This window comes from Ascaphus truei, chromosome 1 (assembly GCF_040206685.1).
Source record: "Ascaphus truei isolate aAscTru1 chromosome 1, aAscTru1.hap1, whole genome shotgun sequence".
Classification (NCBI taxonomy): Eukaryota; Metazoa; Chordata; class Amphibia; order Anura; family Ascaphidae; genus Ascaphus; species Ascaphus truei.
The window spans coordinates 466,674,263-466,699,806 of record NC_134483.1 but is presented as its reverse complement, the minus strand read 5'-3'; the positions used below and the strand labels follow the sequence as shown (position 1 = coordinate 466,699,806).

At 48.7% G+C, this 25,544-nt stretch overlaps 1 protein-coding gene across 3 annotated transcripts in view; it reads right to left on the bottom strand.

Annotated features, from left to right (window-relative positions):
- Positions 1–6,615: 6,615 nt before the first annotated feature.
- Positions 6,616–25,544, bottom strand: part of LNX1 (ligand of numb-protein X 1) — a 163,147-nt gene continuing 144,218 nt past the window's right edge. For all 3 annotated transcript variants that reach the window (XM_075566582.1, XM_075566589.1, XM_075566594.1), the window contains 2 exons: positions 19,384–19,542; positions 6,616–10,625 (listed from right to left, as the gene is read on the bottom strand). In XM_075566582.1, coding sequence (XP_075422697.1) covers positions 10,490–10,625; positions 19,384–19,542 — 295 coding nt within the window. In that variant the 3' untranslated portion in view covers positions 6,616–10,489. The remainder of the gene's footprint in view (positions 10,626–19,383; positions 19,543–25,544) is intronic.

Below are 25,544 nucleotides of genomic sequence, written 5' to 3'. Positions count from 1 at the left end.
CCTGGATGGACTGCAGCCCATCATCAGGCATGAGCATCTGCATCCCCGGTCCGGGAGGCAGATCATGTGCCTGCTGTACATCACTAGATAGCACCTTGACTGGTGCAAAATGATGTCCCTCATTCTTCGCTGTTGGTCTGCTGGGGGAAAGTGCACATCTCTCTGTGGAAGTCCCCCTCTGAGCTGGTTAGATGGCTGTACTTGGCTCCTCTGTGTGTGCCATTCGCACATGGGCGGGCGGCCTCATAGCTGGAGAACGTTGTCCCTGATGGGGTACATTGGACCTTGCACGGTCCTGACAGACTGGCTTTAACTAACCAATCTTGTGGGACTGAGAGCACCACCACCCCCTGGCTACCCTCTGCAAACTTGGGTGCACTTCCAATTGCTGCAGACTTTACAATCAATTGAGGTGTGCTCTTGGCTGCCCTGGCCAGTGTGGCCAAGTCCTGGGCAGCCCTCCTTTCCCAAAGGGCGAGAAGTGCGGCAATTCGGGGCGTAGAGAGACCACTAGCCTCTGGGGCTACTGTGGCTGCACTCCCTATAACCGGCCCTTCACCAATGTCTGTGTTGGTTCCCGCTCCCTGCCCTTGTCCCTCCACCACCACCAGGGCTGGAATGTCCTCCTGCTCCCTGGCTGGACTAATGGGTTCTGCAAATGCAGGTGAGCTTTTGGCTGCCCTGGCCAGTGTGGCCATGTCCTGGGCAACCTCTCCCCAAGAGGCAAGGACCGTGGCAAGTCCAGGTGTGTAGAGTCTGTTAGCCCCTGGGGCTACCCCTGCTTCATACCCTGGAACCAATTTTTCAACAATAGCCATGTTGATGCCCGCTCCCTCCCCATGTCCTTGCATCTCCCTCAGGGCTGGAATACCCTCCTGCATCCTGGGTGGACTGGGGCTCATTGCCATGGCAGCTGAGGATGTCCCCTCCTCTGGTGAAGCCATGCTTGCTTCCTGTGATTCCCATGTCTCCTGGAGCAAGGTCTTTGCTCCTCTGTCCATCAGTACCCTGCAGCTCTCACACCAGGCAACATATCTGGTTCGGTAAGTAAGTATAGATATAGGATAAAGTATCTGTCGTCTGAATTTAAAGGAGACTATAGGTGGAACACCACTGCTTTAAAGAAAAAGTTTTACAAGGAGTTTACATTTGGTGCTCACCTTCCGTTGATCCTGGCGTCCCAAAGCTGGCTCCAAAGTAATAGCAAGATAGGAGAAAGGAAGAGGCACACAAATTGTAGTGGAATCAAATGATTTCAAATGTATTAATGCATCAGAGCTAACAATGGTAACGTTTCAGGACAAGCAGTCCCTTCCTCAGACCAAACACCTCAAAAGTGATAACACATTAGCACATCTATATATACCCCCAAAGGTCAAAATAATTACCTTCCCCAGTAACAACCAAAAGTGCAGGGCTGCATCCAATCTCACAGCCTAATTGTGCACGCCCCCGACGTCTGACGTCACCTCGCGGCGTCGCGTCATGACGGTATCCCATAATGAACATGTACTTACAACTGATTTGTATGTGAAAGCCACTGATAGTAATAGTTTACTTCTAGCAGACAGTTTCCATCCACATGGCCTAAAGAAAGGTTTACCCTACAGCCAACTTGTTCATGTTAAACGAATTGTAAAAGACACCACCAAGTTGCCCATGCGGTTAGAAACAATGGGGAAGAAATTTCTTAATAAAGGTTACAGTGGTAAAACCATTAAGGAAGCAGTGACTAAGGTAGAACACCTCACTAGAGGGGAATTATTACAACAGAATCCTAAACCAAGAAGGGAAGGTGTGCCGTTCGTTACTACATACAGTATAGCCTCACAGCAAATTAAGAAAGCAGTTTCAAAACATTGGCATCTTCTGCAAGGTGACCCCACAATTTGCCATCTTTTCAAAGACCCTCCCATTTTTGCCTATAAAATGCCACGTAACATCAGGGATATAGTGGTCAAAGCTGATTTATTGCAAACCGCACATCAAACATTTCTGAAAAAAACCCCAATTTGGTACCTTCCATTGCAGGAGCTATATCCATTGTAATTGAATAATTAGGGGTGAACATTTTTGTCACCCTCATGCGGGGAGAAAATTTAAAACCAATGGTTTTTACACATGCCTAAGTTCTTACATTGTATACCTACTGAAATGCCCCTGTGGAATGTTATATGTGGAGAAAACAATTTATTCACTGAAAGAACGTATAACTCAACATAAGAGTAACATCAGGAACCCATTATCAGACACATTAGTGGCAAGACACTTTCGAGAAAAAGGACATAATATTTCGCAGCTTAGGTATCAAGTGATTGACCATGTGAAACCCCTCCACAGAGGAGGGGATAGAGAGAGAATTATTTTACAAAAAGAGGCTAAGTGGACCCATACACTGGATATGGTTGCTCCTAGGGGTATGAATGAAAAATTGGAGCTTCACTGGTTCCTATAATAATGGGCCAGCCTCCTAAATAGACCCACTTTTTTGCGGATGGCCAATACGGGGTTATGATCCCCAATAAAGACCAGGACTGCTAAGGGTCTCCTTACTCACTTACCCCTGCCTTGTACCTTTTTAACATTCCAAGGTTACCCTAACTATTTTGTACCTATATGTACTGAAATTAATATTTATTTCATGAGGGTTGTCTATCCTGCCACAAAGATTGTCTGAAGTATATATGCAGTATATGTACATACAATGGCATAATGTTCTAACAAAGATTCATTCTATTTACAGCTATCTGTCAATTATATGGACTTCTTTTTCTCAAAGGACTGTCAGCAATTGATTACATTGGACACAGCAATGGAATGCTACATTGGTGCATTATGGCACTATTAATAGCTTCACTTTATGCTTCCAGAAATAAGCCCTGCTACTTTACCAGTTAGTAAAATATCTTTGTTTATGTATTTGTTTTTTGCTCCTCCCTTTGGTGCCTGTTGCCCTAGCAACATGACGTCATTACGTTTTTACGTCGTGACGTCACGTGCGTCGTGACGTCACACCACGTGACGCCGTCAGTCACTGTGGGCAGACACCTTGGGGTTGGCTCCAGGACTCTCCACTCTCTCACTCCTTCTGTGGGCCGTCACTGGGCTGAATGACGTCGCGTGCGTCATGACACGACGCCGCGCGGTGATGTCAGACATCAGGGGGCGTGCACAATTAGGCTGTGAGATTGGATGCAGCCCTGCACTTTTGGTTGTTACTGGGTAAGGTAATTATTTTAACCTTTAAAGGTAATTATTTTGACCTTTGGGGGTATATATAGATGTGCTAATGTGTTATCACTTTGGAGGTGTTTGGTCTGAGGAAGGGACTGCTTGTCCTGAAACGTTACCATTGTTAGCTCTGATGCATTAATGCAGCGGTGCGCAAACTGGGGGTCGCGCCCCCCTGGGGGGGCGCAAGATTGTTTAGGGGGGGGCGCAGGAAGCAGCGGCGATATTGCCAGTAGCAGAGGAAAAAAAGCCGTCTGCAGCTGCAATTTTTCTTTTGGCCATTAGGTGGCGCTGTGCTCCACTGTGCTACAGTACACAGCAGCATTTCCTTGCTTCCTGTATCAGCGTGTGTGACATGGGGAGAAGGGGTGAGTGAGACTGGCACATGGGGGGTGAGTGAGACTGGCACATGGGGGGGGAGTGAGACTGGCACATGGGGGGGGAGTGAGACTGGGACATGGGGGGAGTGAGACTGGGACATGGGGGGGAGTGAGACTGGGACATGGGGGGGAGTGAGACTGGGACATGGGGGGGTGGGAGAGTGACACTGGGACATGGGGGAGTGAGTGTGAGACTGTGGCATGGGGAGGGTGTGAGTGGCATGAGGGGGGTGAGAGTGTGAGATGGGGAGGAGGGTGAGAGTGAGTGTGACATGGGGAGGGGGGGTGAAAGAGCTACATGGGGATGGGGATGAGAGAGACACTGGCAGGAGGGAGAGAGACACACAATGGCTGGAGGGAGAGTGTGAGAGAGACACCGGGTGGAGGGAGAAACAATAGCTGGTTGGAGAGTGCAAGAGAGACACTGGAGGGAGGGAGAGGCAATGGCTGGAATGAGAGTGAGAGACAATGGAGGGAGGGAGACACTAGGGGGAGGGAGAAAGAGAGAGACACACGGGGAGGGAAAGAGAGTGGGGGAGACACTGAGGGGAGGGATAGAGAGGGACTGGAGGGGGAGTGAGAAATACAGGGAGTTGGAGAGATTGGAAGAGGAGTGTGAGATTGGAAGAGGGGAGAGAGTGAGAGACAATGGGTGGACGGAGAAAGAGACACACTGGCTGGAGGGAAAGAGAGTTGGGGGGATGGAGGGGGAGACACTGAGGGGAGGAATAGAAAGGGACTGGAGGGGGAGTGAGAAATACAGGGAGAGGGAGAGACTGGAAGAGGGGAGAGAGGTCCTGAGAGGTTCTAATGTGGCGGGAAGAGAGAGATTAATAATACAGCAGAAATGGGAACGCTATTAGACAAATATTATAATATTTATTTTTAAGTTATGTTGTTTCAGCTATAAATACTTTTTTTGTAGACGCGTGGCGGGGGCGTTACAAAGCTGGTTCGCCCTCAATGGCTGAACCAGCTCACGTGCACTGACGTCATGTGATTTTGATTACATAAGGCAGGGGGGGCCCGAGAAATTTTATGGATTAAAAGGGGGGCTCGGCATAAAAAGTTTGCTCACCCCTGCATTAATACATTTGAAATCATTTGATTCCACTACAATTTGTGTGCCTCTTCCTTTCTCCTATCTTGTCGTCTGAATTTGGCATAGGTTGAACTTGATGGACGTACGTCTTTTTTCAACCTCATCTACTATGTAACCATGCCCTCATATCTATTTTTACCTCAGTAACTGCCCCTCATATCTATGTCCAGTAATTACACTTAATATATCTTGCTGGTCATATCCATTTTACCTCATTGAGGCAAAAAAAGATATTAAGGGTAATTACTGGAAATAGATATGAGGGCAAAACAACTGAATGGATTTGTGCCGTTGGTACATCTCCCCTTTGCTGGCGGCACATTTTCCCAGCCCCTTCCCCCCCCCCCTGTTTGTACATCTCCCCCCGCTGCCAGCACATGTCCCCTGCGCCACTGGTACATCTTCCCCACCCCCCTGCTGGCACATCTCCCCCGCACATCTGACATCACACACACACACACACACACACACAGAGGCACATCCCCGATCCAGGCAAGGACACGCCCCCCTCCCTTAGTAGCCACGCCCCCCCCCTGCTACTGCTCTAACAGATTTGCTGGACAGCCGAGGGAAACTTAGAATGTCCATAATTTGGGAGGTGAGTCACATTGGAAGCTCAAAAGAGTTGCATTTTCCTACAAATTCGCAGCAGAATGTACAGTGAAAGTTTTGTTGTCCTACATGGTGCCGTTTCTGAGATTTCGATGCTTCGGACAAACAGACGGAATCCAACTTAGAATTATAGTATAGATATCTCCTGTGCATGCTGTTGTCAACTGTAGTCTGCTAACAATGTGTAAAACTCAATGAGACTATCAATGGCTACAGGTATGTTCTGGGAATAGTATTATTATAACCGTTCTTTTATATATTTATATTATTCACTATTGGCTTTTTTGCAAGGGTGCAGCCTTGACGAGTTTATACCAGAAATGTGATTTTCAAAATAAGTACTTCAAAGTAATCAAATGACCTTGGTGGTTTTTGGAAATAATACCACAGTGGTATTATTGTATTGCTCTTCCACCTTCTACAGCATAATACTTTCCTTGTGTCACACCTTGGATGACGGAGTGTGTCATCTCTGTACCAGCAGAAATCGAAAAACGCACCGGAAGATTTCCAGCGATGGTATATTTGTGCAAACCGTTTTGCGTTGGCCTCCCGTAACATCCTCACAATTTCACAACCCAAATGAAACCCGGCACTATTGGTCTCCGAAGTAACAACGAGATAAATGTAGTGGACATAGGGTTAGATTGAGTATGAATACTGAAAACGCTGTTAATTAAAAGCGGAAATCCCCTACCTGTAAAATGTTTTTGCATTGTTCTAATGACGCAAACCCTGCGCTTGAAACAATAAAGCGGCATTTGAGGTCACCAGCTCCTACAAATTGAGGCTTGTTCTGAGTTTAACCTTGGTAAAGAGAATATCGATCTTCCTCAATTGTGATGCAAGTTGTGAAAATTCCAAAGCTCAGAAGCTCACGTCATTTGATTGACTCTACAACAGTCTGACACGTTCTCCTTGGTTTTCTTTTTGTAAAGCGACTTTGAATGTAGGTCAGGGGGATTATGGTCCGTCTAGGACAGGAGTGGCCAACTCCAGTCCTCAAGGACCACCAACAGGTCAGGTTTTAAGTATATCCCTGCTTCAGCACTGGTGGCTCAGTCAGTCTTTGACTGAACCACTGATTGAGCCACCTGTGCTGAAGCTGGGATACCCAAAAAACCTGACCTGTTGTTGGCCCTTGAGGACTGGAGTTGACCACTCCTGATCTACAAGCTCCCTTTTGTTACTGGTCAAACTTTTGTAAGCAATTACGCGGACCTAGAATTTTATACTCCTCTAGTACTCAAACGGTTTGATGTAGGACCATATAAATATAAAAAAGCACAGAGATTTAGATTATAAATGAAGTTGACTTTTATTGACAGCAGATATAATTTCATTCACTTTTACACATTTTAAGAAACAATACTTTTACAAAAAAATAATCTGTCACATGAGAAGAAATATTCAACAAAGTTATTCTGATGTGTTTGTAGAAACCCCTACCTAGATTAGAAAAATATTTTCAATAGCCTGTGACATGCACTTACCAACCGAACATCACACTTTTAATTTACACGTCACATGATACAAATACAAAACAGTTGATCTGTAAATAGCACTGAAGGAGAGACCCTTGGAAGACTATGGCTAAGACAACAGTGTTTGTCAGAAGGAATACAACAATGAGACAGGTACAAGTTGTTTGTATTGAAAATAACTTGGGCCCGTCTTGTGATCTCTGGGCTTGTTTTATTACTTGTTAAAGTGATCCAGAGCAGCAGTATACAGTGTATGCCGTGCTCAGTATGGACTACATTCTCCCTGGGTAAACTGCCTGTGCATGTTTTTATTGTAACTGCAATTTAAATGGCCACTTTCGGCACCGTCTCGAGTGTGACTAATGGTGATGGGGAATCGAAGTGCCTGCTCCAGGATAGACTACAAATTGTTGACTTGTACGTGGTAATCTTTAATCATTACACAACTTGTTTTGATTGGAGGATAAATCGTCTCTCCCCATCTCCTTTAACTACAAATGCAGCACCCCTCTTCTCTCTTCCTCCACCTCCCTGCCCCCCGATCACACACCATATCCCAGTATAATTCAGAATACAATGGTTTACATGTGATTGGGTGGCAGTGTTGGCCCAGTAGTATATCATTATAATCCAGTATACATTTAGAATACAAAGATATACATACAATTCCATGGCAGTGTTGGCCAAGTACATCCCAGCACACCCGAACATACAGTATCATACCAGAGAGAACAATGCTACATCTGTATGTCACATTTCATGACAGAACTTTCCGTGGAGTAATTACTTCTGACTCAGTGTACACCATTTTAACACTATAATTTACGCTCTGTTTACCAACTTGGATAGTTATCCACTGTTGATTTTAATGAATAAAAGAGGAGCTTCCACATTTTATCTTACAAACTAAATTTTAAAAAGTACATGAAAATATTTATAGGTGTCTGAATTACATTAAAAAAAAAAAGATGTCAATTGCTTATTTTTAACGCCTTAAACACGTCACCGCTGTTGTGTAATTTTGGTCCTGGAAGTGACTCTGAAGGGTTGTGATTGCATTGTTGAAACAAAGGTACAAAGTAGGACAGGAATATTAATGCATTAAAACAATCGTTTCTAAATACACTGGATCTTCTGTTTATGTAGCTACTTTTCGTTTGTAAGCCTGTTTTCATACAGGCAAACCATAGTTGTTTATCCCGTATTTTATTTCTGCCTTAAGGATTTACGACCTTCCATACAAGGTCAGGATTGGTCCTCACGCACCTGAGGAAGGGACTTCTGAAAGAATGCTGTGCATCTTGTCTGGCATACATTATTAAATGGCCTATGAATAGACCTTTGCACTTGATGTGTTCATCTATCCTCTTTTATTTTTGTATAATAAATAGATTCAAGTTGCTGACCGGTATAAGAGGATCCTACCACGGAGGATGGACCGCCCCACCAGAAGTCTGACGTAGTACTATCTTCGTATGGTTTGCCGGGCACATATTAGTTATCATAAACAGTATTTTATTACGATGTTGAATGTTTATACCTTTTAAGCTGCAAGGAATTTGTATTCTACTTTCTTATGACCGTTTGTCTTTGTGATACACTACTATTTTATACTGTTTTTATACAACCACAAAAGTGTTTTTCTCTACTGAGAGCAATCACATCTAGATTTTCTGCCTAGGGAACACATTGACCCTTTGACCAGTAGGTGACAATGGGCAGGTTTCAGATTTATCTGTCTTCCACAGGCCCGACCCCGTCCAATTTAGCCCATTGTCACGTCTAGTGGTTAAAGTGTTGGTAAGGACATGCTGATGTGTAGTGTCACTTCTTTTTGCTTCCTATCTACATGCCGAGAGGGCTCATTTACATGGCACTACCCAGAATGCATGTCTACAATTTATTAGGGGACAGTAATCTGGCTTGGGAACGCTGTGGGAGACAAGCAGATGCATTGCGTACAGTGAAGTCACTTTCTATCCAGCATAACGTACTGTAATTGTGTTTAAGTTGGAGTTACAAATGGAAAATTAAATGAAAGTGCTTTATTTCCTATTATTTAGCTCACAGTAAACATTTTTAAATATAAATACAGTATGCAGGCTCCCATCAGAACAGCAGTATTTCTACTGCAGTTTAAGTGGAATGTGTCAATATCTTTTCACCTTATAAAATTCCTTTGGATGTTTACTAGGCATCAGACTTGGCGGCACCAGTATTTGGATACATCAAATCCATGTTGTCTCCCTGCTGGATACAATAGGGAGCTGACCGTGCAGGGCTCATTTAATTTACTATTCTGGATGACCAAAGAGCACCAATTAGGAAACAGTAACTTGCGCTGCTAAATGCAATCTGAGTTGTAGACCTTTACAAAAAATGCCAAGACAAAAGAACTTTCTCTCCCTGTGGATGGGGATCAGAAATAATTACTGGAAAGAGGGCGTAAAAGGTACTCTTGCAAACCAGAGACATCTTCACGTTTTGTGCTATCCCCTTTATAAACAATGATTTGTGTCTCTGTTTGAAGGCAGCACCACAACAAATATTATTATTCCCCATTATTGTTCCCGTAGTTGCAGTTCTCTCCTAGAAGGAAAAGACGGGAGAGATGAGATATTCATCAACACTACATCTGTTGGTTGAACGTACCACTAGTTGTTTGGATACTTTGCCATGTCATCAACACACCAGTCTAACTAATATACAAAAATATATATATAGAAGTGTCAATCCAGATTTTTTTCGTGAGTGAGCTACATCACTCAACAAATAAAATTATATTGTCTACCCATTAGTTCAGTTTGACTCTCATGAATTGTTGGTGAAATTCTCTTTTAAGCCCCCTGCCCATCAAAGACTTCTGAATTGCTAACCACCCTTTGTTGACATTTGGGGAATGATATTTACTGTAGGATCTGATTTGCCACACAGGTTTGGATAGGTAAACCACATACAGTATTTGACTACATTTACATACTATGCCATTACATTTGCATTCTACTACTATATCGGTACGGTGGCATAACCAAGTGTCAACTTAGTACCAACACCAATGTAAAGATAAGTTTGTACTGAGAAAAGGTGTAAGGTTTATACACCACAAAACAGATGCCAACAGCATTGCTTAAAAATGTATTGTGAAACTGTATTTTGACCATACAAATGGCAACGAGTTTGGTCATGGAACAGGTCAGTGAAGAATCGCAATACAATACAATGTGACAAATGACACCAGTAATGCCAAACGATTACCAGCTGCTTCCACAGTAATAGTATCTCATCATTGTACCATTTTCTATATAGGCCATGAACATGGAGTCCAGAGCGATCTGGTGTACAGAACTGATGACTTTAACACATTTAGTGCTATTGGAGTGTATGAGTCGCTTGCCAAGACTTTGAAGAACCATAGACCAAGTTTGTCAACATCCTAAAAAAGACAACACAAAGTACATCTAAAACAGTAAAATCTCTGTTAGTAAAGATGTAAAATGGATTGACTTCGGGAATTTCAAAACTGCATTTCCTTGCATGCACACTTAACACAGAAGTGTTCATTTACATCCAAAACTGACAAACAATGCACATGTTAATAGGAACTAAAACCAAGTATTAAGTAGACATTGAATCTGGAATGTGTGTTATATGGAATTCGTCTTCTGGGTATTAAAGACTGCCTACAGGAAGGATCCAGGCCATGACACTATTGTAAGTGCAACTCTCCCTTTTATTTTTTTCAACATCCTTACTAAGCAATGGTACGGTATCCCTAATGTGCATCTTCCATTCACAACAAGGAGGATGTCACCACACCTGGGGGGAAAGAAAAAAAAGTAATATTATATGTAGGAACATAGGGGAAAGTCAGGGGCTTGTCTTTAAAGCAGCAGTTCAAGCAATATCCTACATGTGTTTTTTTTTTTGTTTTTTTTAAATAAATCAGTTCTGTACTCTATGAGAACATACTTGTAGCATTTAAAATTAAAATTTTTTTTTTAAAGAAATGTTTAATGTTTCTAATGTAGGAAGCATTTGCAAAGTGACAGCCCCTTCCCCTTCTGATAGTCTCTGGCCGTTGAGCCCCGCCCTCTCTCTAGCAGTGAACCAATTGTATCTAGTAACTGCCCAGTCAATCATATCCCAGGACTACATTGCCCAAAATGCTGTGCAAGAACTGAATTAAATAACCCCGAGCAAGCGATCGATTACAGGAAAACAGATCGATCTGCAGCTTAGCTAATCACTTGTCAGTGTGCAGATTGTATTGATGCACATATTTAATGGGACACAAATATATATATTTTAAAACGGCAGCTTTTAGGTGAAAAAAATGCCAAAATACAGTTTTGCTGCCCCTAAACAAATCAAACCTTCTGTATGGCCTGTGGTGAAGCTGTTCTCTCACCCCAATCAAGGGTGAAGAGGAATAAATATTGCCATTTAACACCAGCTCAATGCTTTATCCCTGAGTTTTTCAAAATAAAGCTTATAGCTTTGTGCTGCCAAGTTATCACACAAGTGCTAAATATCTGTGCGTCAGTGCATTAACCAGGGGAGCATTCGGTACACAGAACACAGTTGTAGTTATATAAATAAATACAGCTATTAAAATATCAAACAAACATGGTTTGTACCAAAACGCATTGTCGTGCGATACTATATGTGTTTATATTTAGTGCATCATCAGAGGGTCACTCAGTTCACGTCAGTGGGCTTCTCATATACAAAAAGTTAAATACTTCAAATGGCGTACAATTAATTTCTTCCTGTGGCTTGAGACACTACTTTGGAAGTGAAGTGATTTGATAAAATGTCAACCTTCTTGCTCAAGATCTAGTAATAGTTTGTGGTCTATTTTAAGAGCCAAGAGATTAAAAAACGGCACTAGAATAATGTAAAGGAATTGAGGAGGCTGCATCCATGTTAACACGGAGCTTGCTTTCCAAACAACAAAATATAAAAACGGGACAAAATTCACAGCACAATGAAAATACAATGTTTTGGCAGATAAAGATAAGAACTATTGCATATCTGTTTATCTTCGTTGGATTTGTGGAGTGTAGATATTAACCGAAGGAAATAAGAAAGACAACAATATGGTACAGTGTGTCTGGACTCCGTTTTATAGCCAGAGTAGCTGTATTGGGCCTGGAGAATTGTAGGTTTGTGGTAAATTGTGATACATTTTAAGGGACCAACCTGATAGTTCTTTATACTTTACAGAGCTTTGTAAACCTCACAGGACACCTGAAGAAGAGACCTGCATTGTTTCAAAAGCTCTGTTGATTCACTAAAAAGTATAAAAATCGACAACGAATGTACTTTTTATCATAATGTTTTGCCTTTCTTAGCATTAATGTTAAACTTTTAAGAGGGTAGACTGGAATATGTGTTCTTTTCCCTGTGAAACAGCATATTCAAAGATTGTTGTTTCAGGTTAAACAGACATGCAGCTAAGATGAAAAGACCCCCCAGGCGCCCCTTCTAATCACAAGCTATATCATTATAGTTCAAAGCTAAATATTCTACAGTGTATGTTAATCAACAATGCTATGATCAATTCCACAGTGATGGGTACAAGTACATAAACTAGTGGAAAGATAAACAGGTATAAATAACCGTGATAAGTGAATTGTGTTATATAATAATAATAATAATAGCAATAATGGTTCAATAGATATCACTCTTTTGGTACCACTGCTCAAACCCAAGGAAACCATCCAAGCAGTTCTTCTTTGGAGATCTTTATTGGATGTGGAAAGCGCAGATATTAACTGAACGAAATAAGACAACAATATGGAACAGTAGTATGTCTGTACTCTTTTGTATAGTTGATGTAGATTGTAGAATAAGGGATTTGAACTCACATAGTGTAGCGTCACATAGCCCCTAAGGGTCAAAAGCGTGTGTTTTTTCGGGCGAATAATACCCCTAGATCTTGCTTTCAAATTAATTTCAGCGTCTCTGTAGGAGGTAGACGCTTGCGACATATAAAGAATAGAGGAAAAGACCACTAGTTAAGATGGTCTAAACTTTATATGGACATTTAATGATAACTTTAAAATGTGCATTCATAAATCTTCAAAAACATTCAACAATTCTTAAAAACATATGTCAATGGTGACATCTGTGAGAGTTGGTTCCTGGCTCAGAGAGTGATCTCACCACTATCCTCGGATCACCCACGTCACTTTGGGTTGCGTGTTTCTGGGCTTGGTACCTCTCTCTGGTCCTCCAATCAAACACACGATCATAGACTCTGCGTGTTTTACTCACAGCTGCGGTAGGAGTCTAATTTAGACACCTGCCAAAGCTGTGGGCGAAACGCGTAGAGTCTATGGTTGACGTATTTGAGCATCTACATCTTACAGAGAGAGACCTGCTGAAATTAGTTTGAAAGCAAGATCTAGGAGTCCGATTTGCCCTAAAAATCACACACTGACTCAGAGGATACACAAGATAAAATCCCTTACTCTACATCTAGATATATATTTTCGAAAATCTTGTGTGTGAGTGTCTGGAGACCATTTGATTGGTCCGTCGGTCCGCCCGCCCTCCCACGGCTCTCATTGGCCGGTGTGTCTCACCCCCCCCCCCCCCCCTGTGTCTCGCCCCCCACGGCTCTCATTGGCCCCCCAGAGCACGCTCTCTCCTGCTCTCACCTCCCACAGGCCACTCCCTTCCCCGGCTCTCACCTCCCCCCGGCTCTCACCTCCCACTCCAAATCCCCCCTCCCCCAGACAGAGCACGCTCTCTGCGGCTCTCACCTCTCACAGGCAGCTCCCTTCCCCGGCTCACACCCTTCCCCGGCGCTCTCACACTTCCCCAGCGCTCTCCCTCCCACACACCGCTCCCACTCCAAATCCCCTTCCCCCACACACAGAGCACGCTCTCTGCGGCTCTCACAGGCCGCTCCCCCAGCTCCCCATCCCCGAGAGTGCTCCTCCGGCTCTCTCTGCCTCTACCGTGAAGGGCATGTTCAACGGCGGGGCACAGCACCTCCTCACCGGAGCGTCTCAGCCTCGCCGGGGGTCACGGACAACGCGGAGGAGCCCGAGGTGGAGGAGGAGGGTGGCCGGTACCCGGAGGAAGAGGAGGAGCGCGGCCGAATGCAAGGTAAGGAAACGCAGGGGAATGGGTTCATTCACCCGTCCCTGACCCCCCCCCTGCCCTTTGCCCCCCCTGCCCTTTGCCCCCCCCTGCCCTTTGCCCCCCCCCGCTTCCCTTTGCCCCCCCCTGCCTTTTGCCCCCCCCCTGCCCTTTGCCCTCCCGCCCCTCCCTGCCCTTCGACCTCCTGGATCTCCGACCTGGCCCTCCCTGCCCTTCGCCCTCCCGGCCCTCCCTGCCCTTTGCCCTCCCTGCCCTTCGCCCTCCTTGCCCTTCACCGTCTCGGCCCTCCCTGACCTTTGACCACCCGGCCCTCCGACCTCCCGGCCCTCCCTGCCCTTCGACCTCCCGGCCCTCCCTGCCCTTCGACCTCCCGGCCCTCCCTGCCCTTCGACCTCCCGGCCCTCCCTGCCCTTCGACCTACCTGCCCTCCCTGCCCTTCGACCTCCCTGCCCTTCGCCCTCCCTGCCCTCCCCGCCGTTCGCCCCCCCGCCCTTCGCCCTCCCTTCCTCACCCCTTGCCCCCCGCCCTTCCTCGCCCCTTGCCCACCCCGCCCTTCCTCGCCCCTTGCCCCCCCACCCTTCCTCGCCCCTTGCCCCCCCGCCCTTCCTCACCCCTTGCCCCCTCCCGCCCCTTGCCCCCCCCGCCCTTCCTCGCCCCTTGCCGCCCCCTCCCTTCCTCGCCCCTTGCCCCCCCCCGCCCTTCCTCGCCCCCCCGCCCTTCCTTGCCCCATGCCCCCCCGCCCTTCCTCGCCCCTTGCCCCTTCCTTGCCCCTTGCCCCCCGCCCTTCCTCGCCCCTTGCCCCCCTGCCCTTCCTCGCCCCTTGCCCCCCCGCCCTTCCTCGCCCCTAGGCCCTTCCTCGCCCCTTGCCCCCCCACCATTCCTCACCCCTTGCCCCCCCGCCCTTCCTTGCCCCTTGCCCCCCCGCCCCTTGTCCACCCTGCCCTTCCTCGCCCCTTGCCCCCCCGCCCTTCCTCGCCCCTTGCCCCCCCTGCACTTCCTCGCCCCTTGCCCCCCCGCCCTTCCTCGCCCCTTGCCCCCCCTGCACTTCCTCGCCCCTTGCCCCCCCGCCCTTCCTCGCCCCTTGCCCCCCCGCCCTTCCTCGCCCCTTGCCCCCCCCGCCCTTCCTCGCCCCTTGCCCCCCCTGCCCTTCCTCGCCCCTTGCCCCCCCTGCCCTTCCTCACCGCTTGCCCCCCGCCCTTCCTCGCCCCTTGCCCCCACACCCTTCCTCGCCCCTTGCCCCCCTGCCCTTCCTCGCCCCCCCCGCCCTTCCTCACCCCCCCGCCCTTCCTCGCCCCTTGTCCCCCCCGCCCTTCCTCTCCCCCCTGCCCTTCCTTGCCCCTTGCCCCCCCGCCCTTCCTTGCCCCTTGTCCCCCCCGCCCTTCCTCGCCCCCCCGCCCTTCCTCGCCCCTTGTCACCCCCGCCCTTCCTCGCCCCCCCGCCCTTCCTTGGCCCCCCCGCCCTTCCTCGCCCCTTGTCCCCAGGCCCTTCCTCGCCCCCCCGCCCTTCCTTGGCCCCCCCGCCATTCCTCGCCCCTTGCCCCCCCACCATTCCTCGCCCCTTGTCCACCTTGCCCTTCCTCGCCCCTTGCCCCCCCCTGCCCTTCCTCGCCCCCCCTGCCCTTCCTCGCCCCTCGCCCCCCCGCCCTTCCTCGCCCCTTGTCCCCCCCGCCCTTCCTCGCCCCCCCGCCCTTCCTCGCCCCCCCGCCCTTCCTCGCCCCTTGCCCCCCCGCCCTTCCTCGCCCCTTGCCCCCCCCGCCCTTCCTCGCCCTTCCTCGCCCCTTGTCCCCCCCGCCCTTCCTCGCCCCCCCGCCCGTCCTCGCCCCCCCCCGCCCGTCCTCGCCCCTTGTCCCCCCCGCCCTTCCTTGCCCCCCCGCCCTTCCTCGCCCCCCCGCCCGTCCTCGCCCCTTGCCCCCTGCCCCCCCCGCCCTTCCTCGCCCCCTGCCCTTCCTCGCCCCTTGTCCCCCCCGCCCTTCCTCGCCCCCCCGCCCTTCCTCGCCCCCCCGCCCTTCCTTGGCCCCCCCACCATTCCTCGCCCCTTGTCCACCTTGCCCTTCCTCGCCCCTTGCCCCCAGGCCCTTCCTTGCCCCTTGCCCCCCGCCCTTCCTCGCCCCTTGCCCCCCTGCCCTTCCTCGCCCCTTGCCCCCCCGCCCTTCCTCGCCCCTAGGCCCTTCCTCGCCCCTTGCCCCCCCACCATTCCTCACCCCTTGCCCCCCGCCCTTCCTCGCCCCTTGCCCCCCCTGCACTTCCTCGCCCCTTGCCCCCCCGCCCTTCCTCGCCCCTTGCCCCCCCTGCACTTCCTCGCCCCTTGCCCCCCCGCCCTTCCTCGCCCCTTGCCCCCCCGCCCTTCCTCGCCCCTCGCCCCCCCGCCCTTCCTCGCCCCTTGCCCCCCCCGCCCTTCCTCGCCCCTTGCCCCCCCTGCCCTTCCTCACCCCTTGCCCCCGCCCTTCCTCGCCCCTTGCCCCCACACCCTTCCTCGCCCCTTGCCCCCCCGCCCTTCCTCGCCCCTTGCCCCCCTGCCCTTCCTCGCCCCCCCCGCCCTTCCTCGCCCCCCCCGCCCTTCCTCACCCCCCCGCCCTTCCTCGCCCCTTGTCCCCCCCGCCCTTCCTCGCCCCTTGTCCCCCCCGCCCTTCCTCTCCCCCCTGCCCTTCCTTGCCCCTTGCCCTTTGCCCCCCCGCCCTTCCTTGCCCCTTGTCCCCCCCGCCCTTCCTCGCCCCCCCGCCCTTCCTCGCCCCTTGTCACCCCCGCCCTTCCTCGCCCCCCGCCCTTCCTTGGCCCCCCCGCCCTTCCTCGCCCCTTGTCCCCAGGCCATTCCTCGCCCCTTGCCCCCCCACCATTCCTCGCCCCTTGTCCACCTTGCCCTTCCTCGCCCCTTGCCCCCCCTGCCCTTCCTCGCCCCCCCTGCCCTTCCTCGCCCCTCGCCCCCCCGCCCTTCCTCGCCCCTTGTCCCCCCCGCCCTTCCTCGCCCCCCCGCCCTTCCTCGCCCCCCCACCCTTCCTCGCCCCTTGCCCCCCCCGCCCTTCCTCGCCCCCCCGCCCTTCCTCGCCCCCCCCGCCCTTCCTCGCCCCCCCGCCCTTCCTCGCCCCTTGCCCCCCCGCCCTTCCTTGCCCCTTGCCCCCCCGCCCTTCCTCGCCCCTTGCCCCCCCCGCCCTTCCTCGCCCCCCCCGCCCTTCCTCGCCCCCCCCGCCCTTCCTCGCCCCTTGTCCCCCCCGCCCTTCCTCGCCCCTTGTCCCCCCCGCCCTTCCTCGCCCCCCCGCCCATCCTCGCCCCCCCCCGCCCGTCCTCGCCCCTTGTCCCCCCGCCCTTCCTCGCCCCCCCGCCCGTCCTCGCCCCCCCGCCCGTCCTCGCCCCTTGCCCCCCCCGCCCTTCCTCGCCCCCTGCCCTTCCTCGCCCCTTGCCCCCCCCTGCCCTTCCTCGCCCCCCCTGCCCTTCCTCGCCCCTCGCCCCCCCGCCCTTCCTCGCCCCTTGTCCCCCCCGCCCTTCCTCGCCCCCCCCGCCCTTCCTCGCCCCTTGCCCCCCCGCCCTTCCTCGCCCCTTGCCCCCCCCGCCCTTCCTCGCCCCCCCGCCCTTCCTCGCCCCTTGTCCCCCCCGCCCGTCCTCGCCCCCCCCCGCCCGTCCTCGCCCCCCCCCGCCCGTCCTCGCCCCCCCCCGCCCGTCCTCGCCCCTTGTCCCCCCGCCCTTCCTCGCCCCCCCGCCCGTCCTCGCCCCTTGCCCCCCCTGCCCTTCCTCGCCCCCTGCCCTTCCTCGCCCCCCCTCGCCCCCTGCCCTTCCTCGCCCCCCCCGCCCTTCCTCGCCCCTTGTCGCCCCCGCCCTTCCTCGCCCCTTGCCCCCCCCCGCCCCTTGCCCACCCCGCCCTTCCTCGCCCTTTGCCCCCCCGCCCTTCCTCGCCCTTTGCCCCCCCCCACCCTTCCTCGCCCCTTGCCCCCCCTGCCCTTCCTCGCCCCTTGCCCCCCCGCCCTTCCTCGCCCCACCCTTCCTCGCCCCCGCCCTTCCTCGCCCCTTGCCCCCGCCCTTCCTCGCCCCTTGCCCCCCGCCCTTCCTCGCCCCTTGCCCCCCGCCCTTCCTCGCCCCTTGCCCCCCGCCCTTCCTCGCCCCCCGCCCTTCCTCGCCCCCCGCCCTTCCTCGCCCCCCCCCTGCCCTTCCTCACCCCCCCCCGCCCTTCCTCGCCCCTTGCCCCCCCTGCCCTTCCTCGCCCCTTGCTCCCCCCGCCCTTCCTCGCCCCTTGCCCCCCCCCGCCCTTCCTCGCCCCTTGCCCCCCCGCCCTTCCTCGCCCCTTGTCCACCCCGCCCTTCCTCGCCCCCCCACCCTTCCTCGCCCCCCCGCCCTTCCTCGCCCCCCCGCCCTTCATTGCCCCCCGCCCTTCTGCACCCCTTGCACTTCCACGCCCCTTGCCCTTCCACGCCCCTTGCCCCCCCTACGCCCGTCCATGCCCCTTGCCCCCGCCCTTCCACGCCCCTTGCCCCCCGCCCTTCCACGCCCCTTGCCCCCCCACCCTTCCATGCCCCTTGCCCCCCCACCCTTCCACGCCCCTTGCCCCCCCGCCCTTCCACGCCCCTTGCCCCCCCGCCCTTCCACGCCCCTTGCCCCCCGCCCTTCCATGCCCCTTGCCCCCCCCTGCCCTTCCACGCCCCTTGCCCCCCCGCCCTTCCACTCCATACCCCCTGCCCTTCCACGTCCCCCGCCCCTGCAAGCCCAGGCAATGCCGGGTATATCAGCTAGTCAACTATAGAATAGAGTCCAGACATAATTGTTTTTTACTTATTTCCTTTACCAAAAGAGTGAACCATTATTATTACTATTATTATTACATACTGTAACACTATTCACTTGTCACGATTGGATTTAAACCTGTTTATTACTTCTTTCCACTAGTTTATGTACTTATACCCATCACTGGGGAATTGATCATAGCATTGTTGATTAACATACACTGTAGAATATTTAGCTTTTAACTACCATGATATAGCTTGTGATTAGAAGGGGCGCCTGGGGGGGTCTTTTCATCTTAGCTGCATGTCTGTTTAACCTGAAACAACAATCTTTGAATATGCTTTTACACAGGGAAAAGAACACATATTCCAGTCTACCCTCTTAAAAGTTTAACATTAATACTAAGAACGGCAAAACATTATGCAAAAGACTATATTTTTTTGATACTTTTTAGAGGATCAATATGAATGTTCTTCGTAGATAAAATTATAGTGTACAGAGCTTTTGAAACAGTACAGGTCTCTTCTTCAGGTGAAACTGCGAAGTTTACAAAGCTCTGTACAGTAAAAATCAATTTAGGAAGAACTATCAGGCTGGTAATTTAACCAGTATCACAATTTACCACCAACATACACTTCTCCAGGGCCATACAGCTACTCCTACTTTGAATTAAAATGTATGTGGTATTCCATAGAATGAGGGCGACAATGCCAGGATCTGTAAATGCATTTTGAAGTCGCAGAATAAATCATTACCTGATTCTTCCATCATTATATGCCGGTGTGCCCTCTAGTATGGATTTAATAAAGAATGGTTTGTTCCTGCTGCAGTCTTCGGAACCTCCTACAATGCTGAAGCCCAGACTCCCGGCTATATTTCTCCTCAGCACAATCTCCACGCAGCTGTACAAATATCTGAAAACAGATACATTCATGTATTCATTCATTCATTGCGAAATGACATTTAAGTGTTGCTGAATTGTGTTACTGTTTAGTCTTAATAACTTGTTTTTGTTTTCTAAAACCTCACAGGAAGCATTCAATTATCATTAAATGCGTTCACATATTTTACAAGTAATTGCACTTTATTCAGCGTTTTGTTTTTTGCTTATTTCACGTCTTGCTTTCAGATCAGATCAGTTAGGGGCACAGTTTGAGACATGATACTGGGGGGGGGGGGAGGAAATCAGTGTAACAACATTGTATAAACACTGAATTAGAGGTACAGTCATTTTGTTTCATATGTCAGGAGGTGTTCTGAAGAGACACAGCAGCTCCTTTTATGTTAATTTGCACCTCTGTTAGATGTAGGTTTCTTGTTTCATTTTTGATATTGCAGCAATATCTTGAACTCCAGTTGTTAACCTTAAACCAAACTTCCCAGAATTCACGGATGCAAAGAAAAAGTAGCAGATCAAAAATGTGCGCTATTTCATGGTAATAGTCTCCACAGTAATACCTTCTATAACACTCCCCATATCTCTCTCTGTCGAGAGCCAGTCTAATGAGCAACAATAAGTGAAGTCAATTTCATACATTGGCACTATAAGATGCAGCATAAAGTTCACTCTCTCACCTTCAACATAACATTATAGCCACTATTTGCAATACAACATACATAGTCCCCTCTACTGCACGTCAAACATAGGTTTACATTTATTCAATGCTATTAAATGCATTTCCACGCAACCTTCTGTATAGATTGTAAGTTCTTTGGAGCAGGGCCCTCCTTACCTACTGCACCAATGTATCTTAATGTTTATTTTATTGTTTATAACCCTATTATACAGTGCTGCTCTACGGAATGGGGTTGGAACGTTATAAATAAATGATAATAAATGTTATAATGTCAAATGGGCACTATTTTTTTCCATCAGGTCAATAATTTATGTTATCAGGGCATCTGATGATTGCTATACTGTAAATTGCACCTGAAATGTGGTTTACAGTTTTGCTATTCACTGAACATGCACTCAGAAACGAGGGGGGGGGGGGCAGAGGGAGAAGTCTCATTAACATTGGCTGCTATGTCTTCAAGCTTGGATCCATGTTTCCTATTTATGTAGCTATTATTTGTCCATGATCCTCTCGTTGTATATTGCCTCCTCTGAGACAAGACTTGCGTAGGATAGGCTAGGCAATAAAACAAACAGACCTCCTATTTGTCTGTTGCCCCAAATGCCTGAGTGTATTTCACAAAGTATGTTGACTCATCGCACTAGGTGGCAGAATTGAGCTGGAGATCAAAAATAAATAAAAACGATGCTATTGGGGGGATGGGACATCATATCTAGCAATGGAAGAATCGCTCATCTTCTCCTTAAGACTAGTATTTTAGAAAAGAGAGAATAGGCGGAATGCCCACTGTGTGTATTCAGTGACAGCATCTCTAACTACTCAATCTAAATCTCTGAGATAGAGATGATACTAGCAGTCTGTTAGATGTTAGATTGTATTGTATTGTATTGTATGTCTTTATTTATATAGCGCCATTAGTGTACATAGCGCTTCACAGTAGTAATACATGTGGTAATCAAATAAATAACAGATAATATAAATATATATCTTAGATCTTAGATCACTCACGTAGTCCATACAAACAAACCTGAATGAATTCATACGCGTGCATGTTATGCAATAAATTCTTCCTTAACTACCACCACTTTTGGACTCATTTTTTTCGGGACTTCAATCTCATTTACCACTTTATTGTCCCAATGGACCACGGACTCCTTCTCAGTCTATTCTATTGACAATCTCAGTTCAAATCACTGGAAACCCAAGACTGACAAAAGAAGCCTTTCTGAACCCCACAACGTGCTCCCTCTACTCAACTCTTTTACTTGTGCTAATAGAACTTTTATTATAGTAACAAAAGTAAAGAGCATTCCAACGGATAAAGTGTATCACTGACACTCATACTTTCTTATTGCCTGTAACGCCCTACTTAGCGCCCTGTAACGCCCTATTATGCTTAAAGCATAATCTCCACTTACCCTCGATCTCCAAACCTACTCACTATTATGTTTTCAAGCCAGCTGTGTGGTACAATGTTATTTTCTATAACCCATTGTACTAAGCGGCAACATATATTGGTGTCTCACAAATAAATTATACTAATAAGATTTAATTAAAAAAAACAGGTACACATACCGTAAGTCACAAGTACCGTAGTTCTACAATAGTTGCTACAAATGGCTAAGCACAAATATGACACAGAAACAATTGTGCCCTAATACCTAATGTATTATTGTTGTCAGGCTTACTTTGCTGCACTAATAAAACATTATTATTATTATTATTATTTTAATCTTTTACTCCCTATAGTCTGAGTACCATACATGTTCACCTTGTTACTGCTTAAGGCTGAAACGAAGACTACACATGGGGTCTGACCGTCGGCCTGTGACCTACTCTGGTCCTAATCTTATTAGTGGCACTAAAGAAAACAAGTATACCTCGCTCCTACAACTGCCCTTTCAGGTACATGACCATAGCATATAGGGCAATTTCAACAGTCCTGACATTTACAGGGTCTTTAACATAATGCAGCAGGTTTTGCATACTCCATTCCAGCTGTAATTGTAATTGCAATGGTGCATTTTCAGACTTACGTTTTTGGGTTTAAGATTCTAAAATAAAATTAAAAAAATTCTACACTGTAAATTCAATATATGTTATGAAGTGGATGTGGATCTTTAACCTTTTCAGTGCCTTAATGACGCACTGAGTACCACATGGGCCCTGGCATGCCAGAGGTTCTTATGACGGAAATAGTAAGTCAGGGCAAAATGCTTGTTTTCCATGGGCTGGTCAGGCAGACTGCACCAATGGAGAGGTCGGCCGCATTGAAACGGCAGTGGAGTGCCCTCCACTTCTCTTTTTCGTCAGTCAGGGGATAAAGGTCACGTGGCCAGAAATGCCGGAGGTCGGGTGGCACCCTGTTGCAGCCGGACCTCCAGCACTGCAAAGGTTAAAGCAGCATTGCATTGTCATGCAACATTATTTACATGCAATGATTCCCTGTGTCTGTGCTGCACCCACCTGGACGATGTAATGGTTCCGGAAGTACTCTGTAACATACACATGCATGATGAAGATGCGAGTTCGAGGGACTATGTTCTATTAATTATTACCACCGTGGGCTATGAAACTGTCGGCCTTGATTATTCATTGTATTAGCTCCTTATTGCATTTATCGCAGATTTAAATGTGGATGAGTGCTTGGAAGTATGTGAAATATATGTTCGTAAAATGCCATGACGTCACAATGCATGGAAAAAAGTAAGCTGCAATATAAATCAATAAGGAACATGACGACATACTGCCCTTCTTAAGCAAGAGACTCCTTTCTGAAAAATACATTCAATTCCTCACACTTTACTCTTTGCGTTAATTACCTGTAACATCCTCCAAAAAACAACAGAAAATTAACTAAGCAAGACAAAGATCTTTTTTTTATAGGTTATATGCTATCACCCGCTCAACCAGAGCTTCACTGTTAAAGATCGTTACTATGTACACCACAGCCTCGCCAGATATCAAGCAGGCTATGACTGGCACCTTATCTTTATGGACCCTACTACATAAGAAACCTCTGATGAGCTTTAAAATCGGACAATCTATCAAGCTGCCAACTCATCTATTAAGGATACCACCTCTCTGAAGCCTGGCGGTTACTGCTGTGTCTCCTGTAACACATGCAGATACAAATAGTCTCTGTGCTTTTTTTTAACACCCCATCAAGGTTTCCCTGATCAGATAAAACACTGGGTCTCTTGCCAGTTTGTGGTCTATGCCATCACCCTGCCTTGTGGGCTCAGGAGCATGGGCAAGACAGAGCAGTTTCAAAGGAAGGATAAAAAAAGTGAGCAACACGTGGTCACACACTTTCTCCATTTTTACCATATTTATTTATAAAATGTTTTACAAGGAAGTAATACATTGAGAGTTACCTCCCGTTTTCAAGTATGTTCTGGGCATAGCGTTAAGAATAACAATACATTGTTACATTAAATGAACAGAGGTTATACAGTCAATTCACAGACATTTCATGGACAGACTTGGAAAATTGGGTACAGGGGATAAAAGGGCTGCTGAGTTTAAGATTAAAATAGAGCAGCTTTAACATTACAAAACATCTTTGAACGGCAGCAAACGGCTCACACCCTTTGGCTGCGCCAAAGGCTGTCCACCTAAGGCAGCGCTTATAGTGCCCGCGACGGCGACGCGACGTCGCTCGAAAACAAGACAATTGACTCAGTTGCCAGCGCTTATACTAAGCGTTACGGCGACGGAGCATCTGGAAAATTGGTAGCCGAGTCTATTTGATTTTTTATAGACAGTCGCCACATTTGACTGTCTCTAAACCAATCAAATGGCACGGCCCACCCCCTTTAGTGACATCACTGGCGACCGTCGCTAAAAAAGAATTTACAACTATCGCGGGTGGCGACGACGACGGGTGACGTCATCGGTCGCCGTCGCCAGCACTGTAAGTGCGGCCTTAGGTGGAACGCAGATTTAGACTGAAGGGGTTCAGATTGAACACAGCTGTGGTTTCAAAGTCCTGGGTCATTAACATTCCAGTGGGCAGGGTTGACAACCACATAGCAGTAAGCAAACACAGATATTAACCCTTAGCACACTAGTTCTGTGCAGAGGGGAGCAGCTCTTTGGAAACCCTTTCAGGCGTCGCAGATGTAGACAGAAGGGGTTCAGATTGAAATATATAGTCATTGATCACATATCTCCTCCAGCTTGGTGGCAATCGCTCAAATTAACTACAGAAAAGTGAGGAGACATAGGTAAATGTCCTTTATACAATCTCTCCTTTGGAACTTAATGACTCGCTCTACCCGAGATGTTTTCTCTAATTTTCTCGGGATAGTATTTATAACAGTGTTGGGAGATTGTTACAATCATCCCTTGGACTATATACAACTTGCCGGATGATGGTTTGAAATCTCAGGTACAGTATGAACCTCACTACCAGGAAAGTATGAAGCCTCCCCAGTCTTGATTGCCATTATGTGGACTCTACTTCCTTCCTCGACCGGGTGATTGTCACTGAGGTGCCTGGGAGACTTTACTTACGATATACCCATTTTGTCTCGGATCATGGAGCTCTCTTGTACTCTTAATTCCTATATCTGTATGGCGAACCAAGTTTCTGGTATCTGGAATTTTGCACCAGTAATTTCACTTGAGGAGTTAACCCATGTGTTCCTTTACCTGTGAGGCTTGTCCAGTCCATGCTATTGTATTTTGGGCTAACTGGCTTAACAAATATAGGACCAGGCTTGAGATGGCTGGTGGTCCATATCCCAGTATCTCCCAGCTCCCCACGTTTGGACTCTTATGCACTATGAAGTTTTATGGGTTGAAACACCCAGCATGCTTGTTATCTCCAATCATATGGGCTACTTGTTCTCACCTTGATTTGCCCCTTTATTTATGTTATATTTCCTTACTTTTCTTTCTTTGTCCATAGTGTCTTGAATTAAGTTAATACTATTATTAGTTCTCACGTCACTGACACTTGGGGGCAGGCTTGGGGGCGGGTTTGTTTACGTCCCTCTCCTAACAGCAGAAGTGGCTGCTTTTTGCACGCTTCCTTGGCCGGGGTATTTAGGGATTTGGTGAACAGCACTATTATATCTTAAGAAAAGTCCTCAGTAAGACTACAAAATGTAGATCATTGTCTATTTAAGACCGAGTGCTGGTCTCTTCATTACCTATGCTTCCTCATAACTACTGTGGATACACGAGAGCTTTTCTTTACATTGAGAGGGCAATTAAGGTAGAAAATCTGGAAAAGTTAACCGACTCCTTGATGTTTAATGATTATAAATTACAATGCAATAAAAAGTTTCATGTTACATAATTGAAGCACAAATGCTTTACCAGCACAGCTC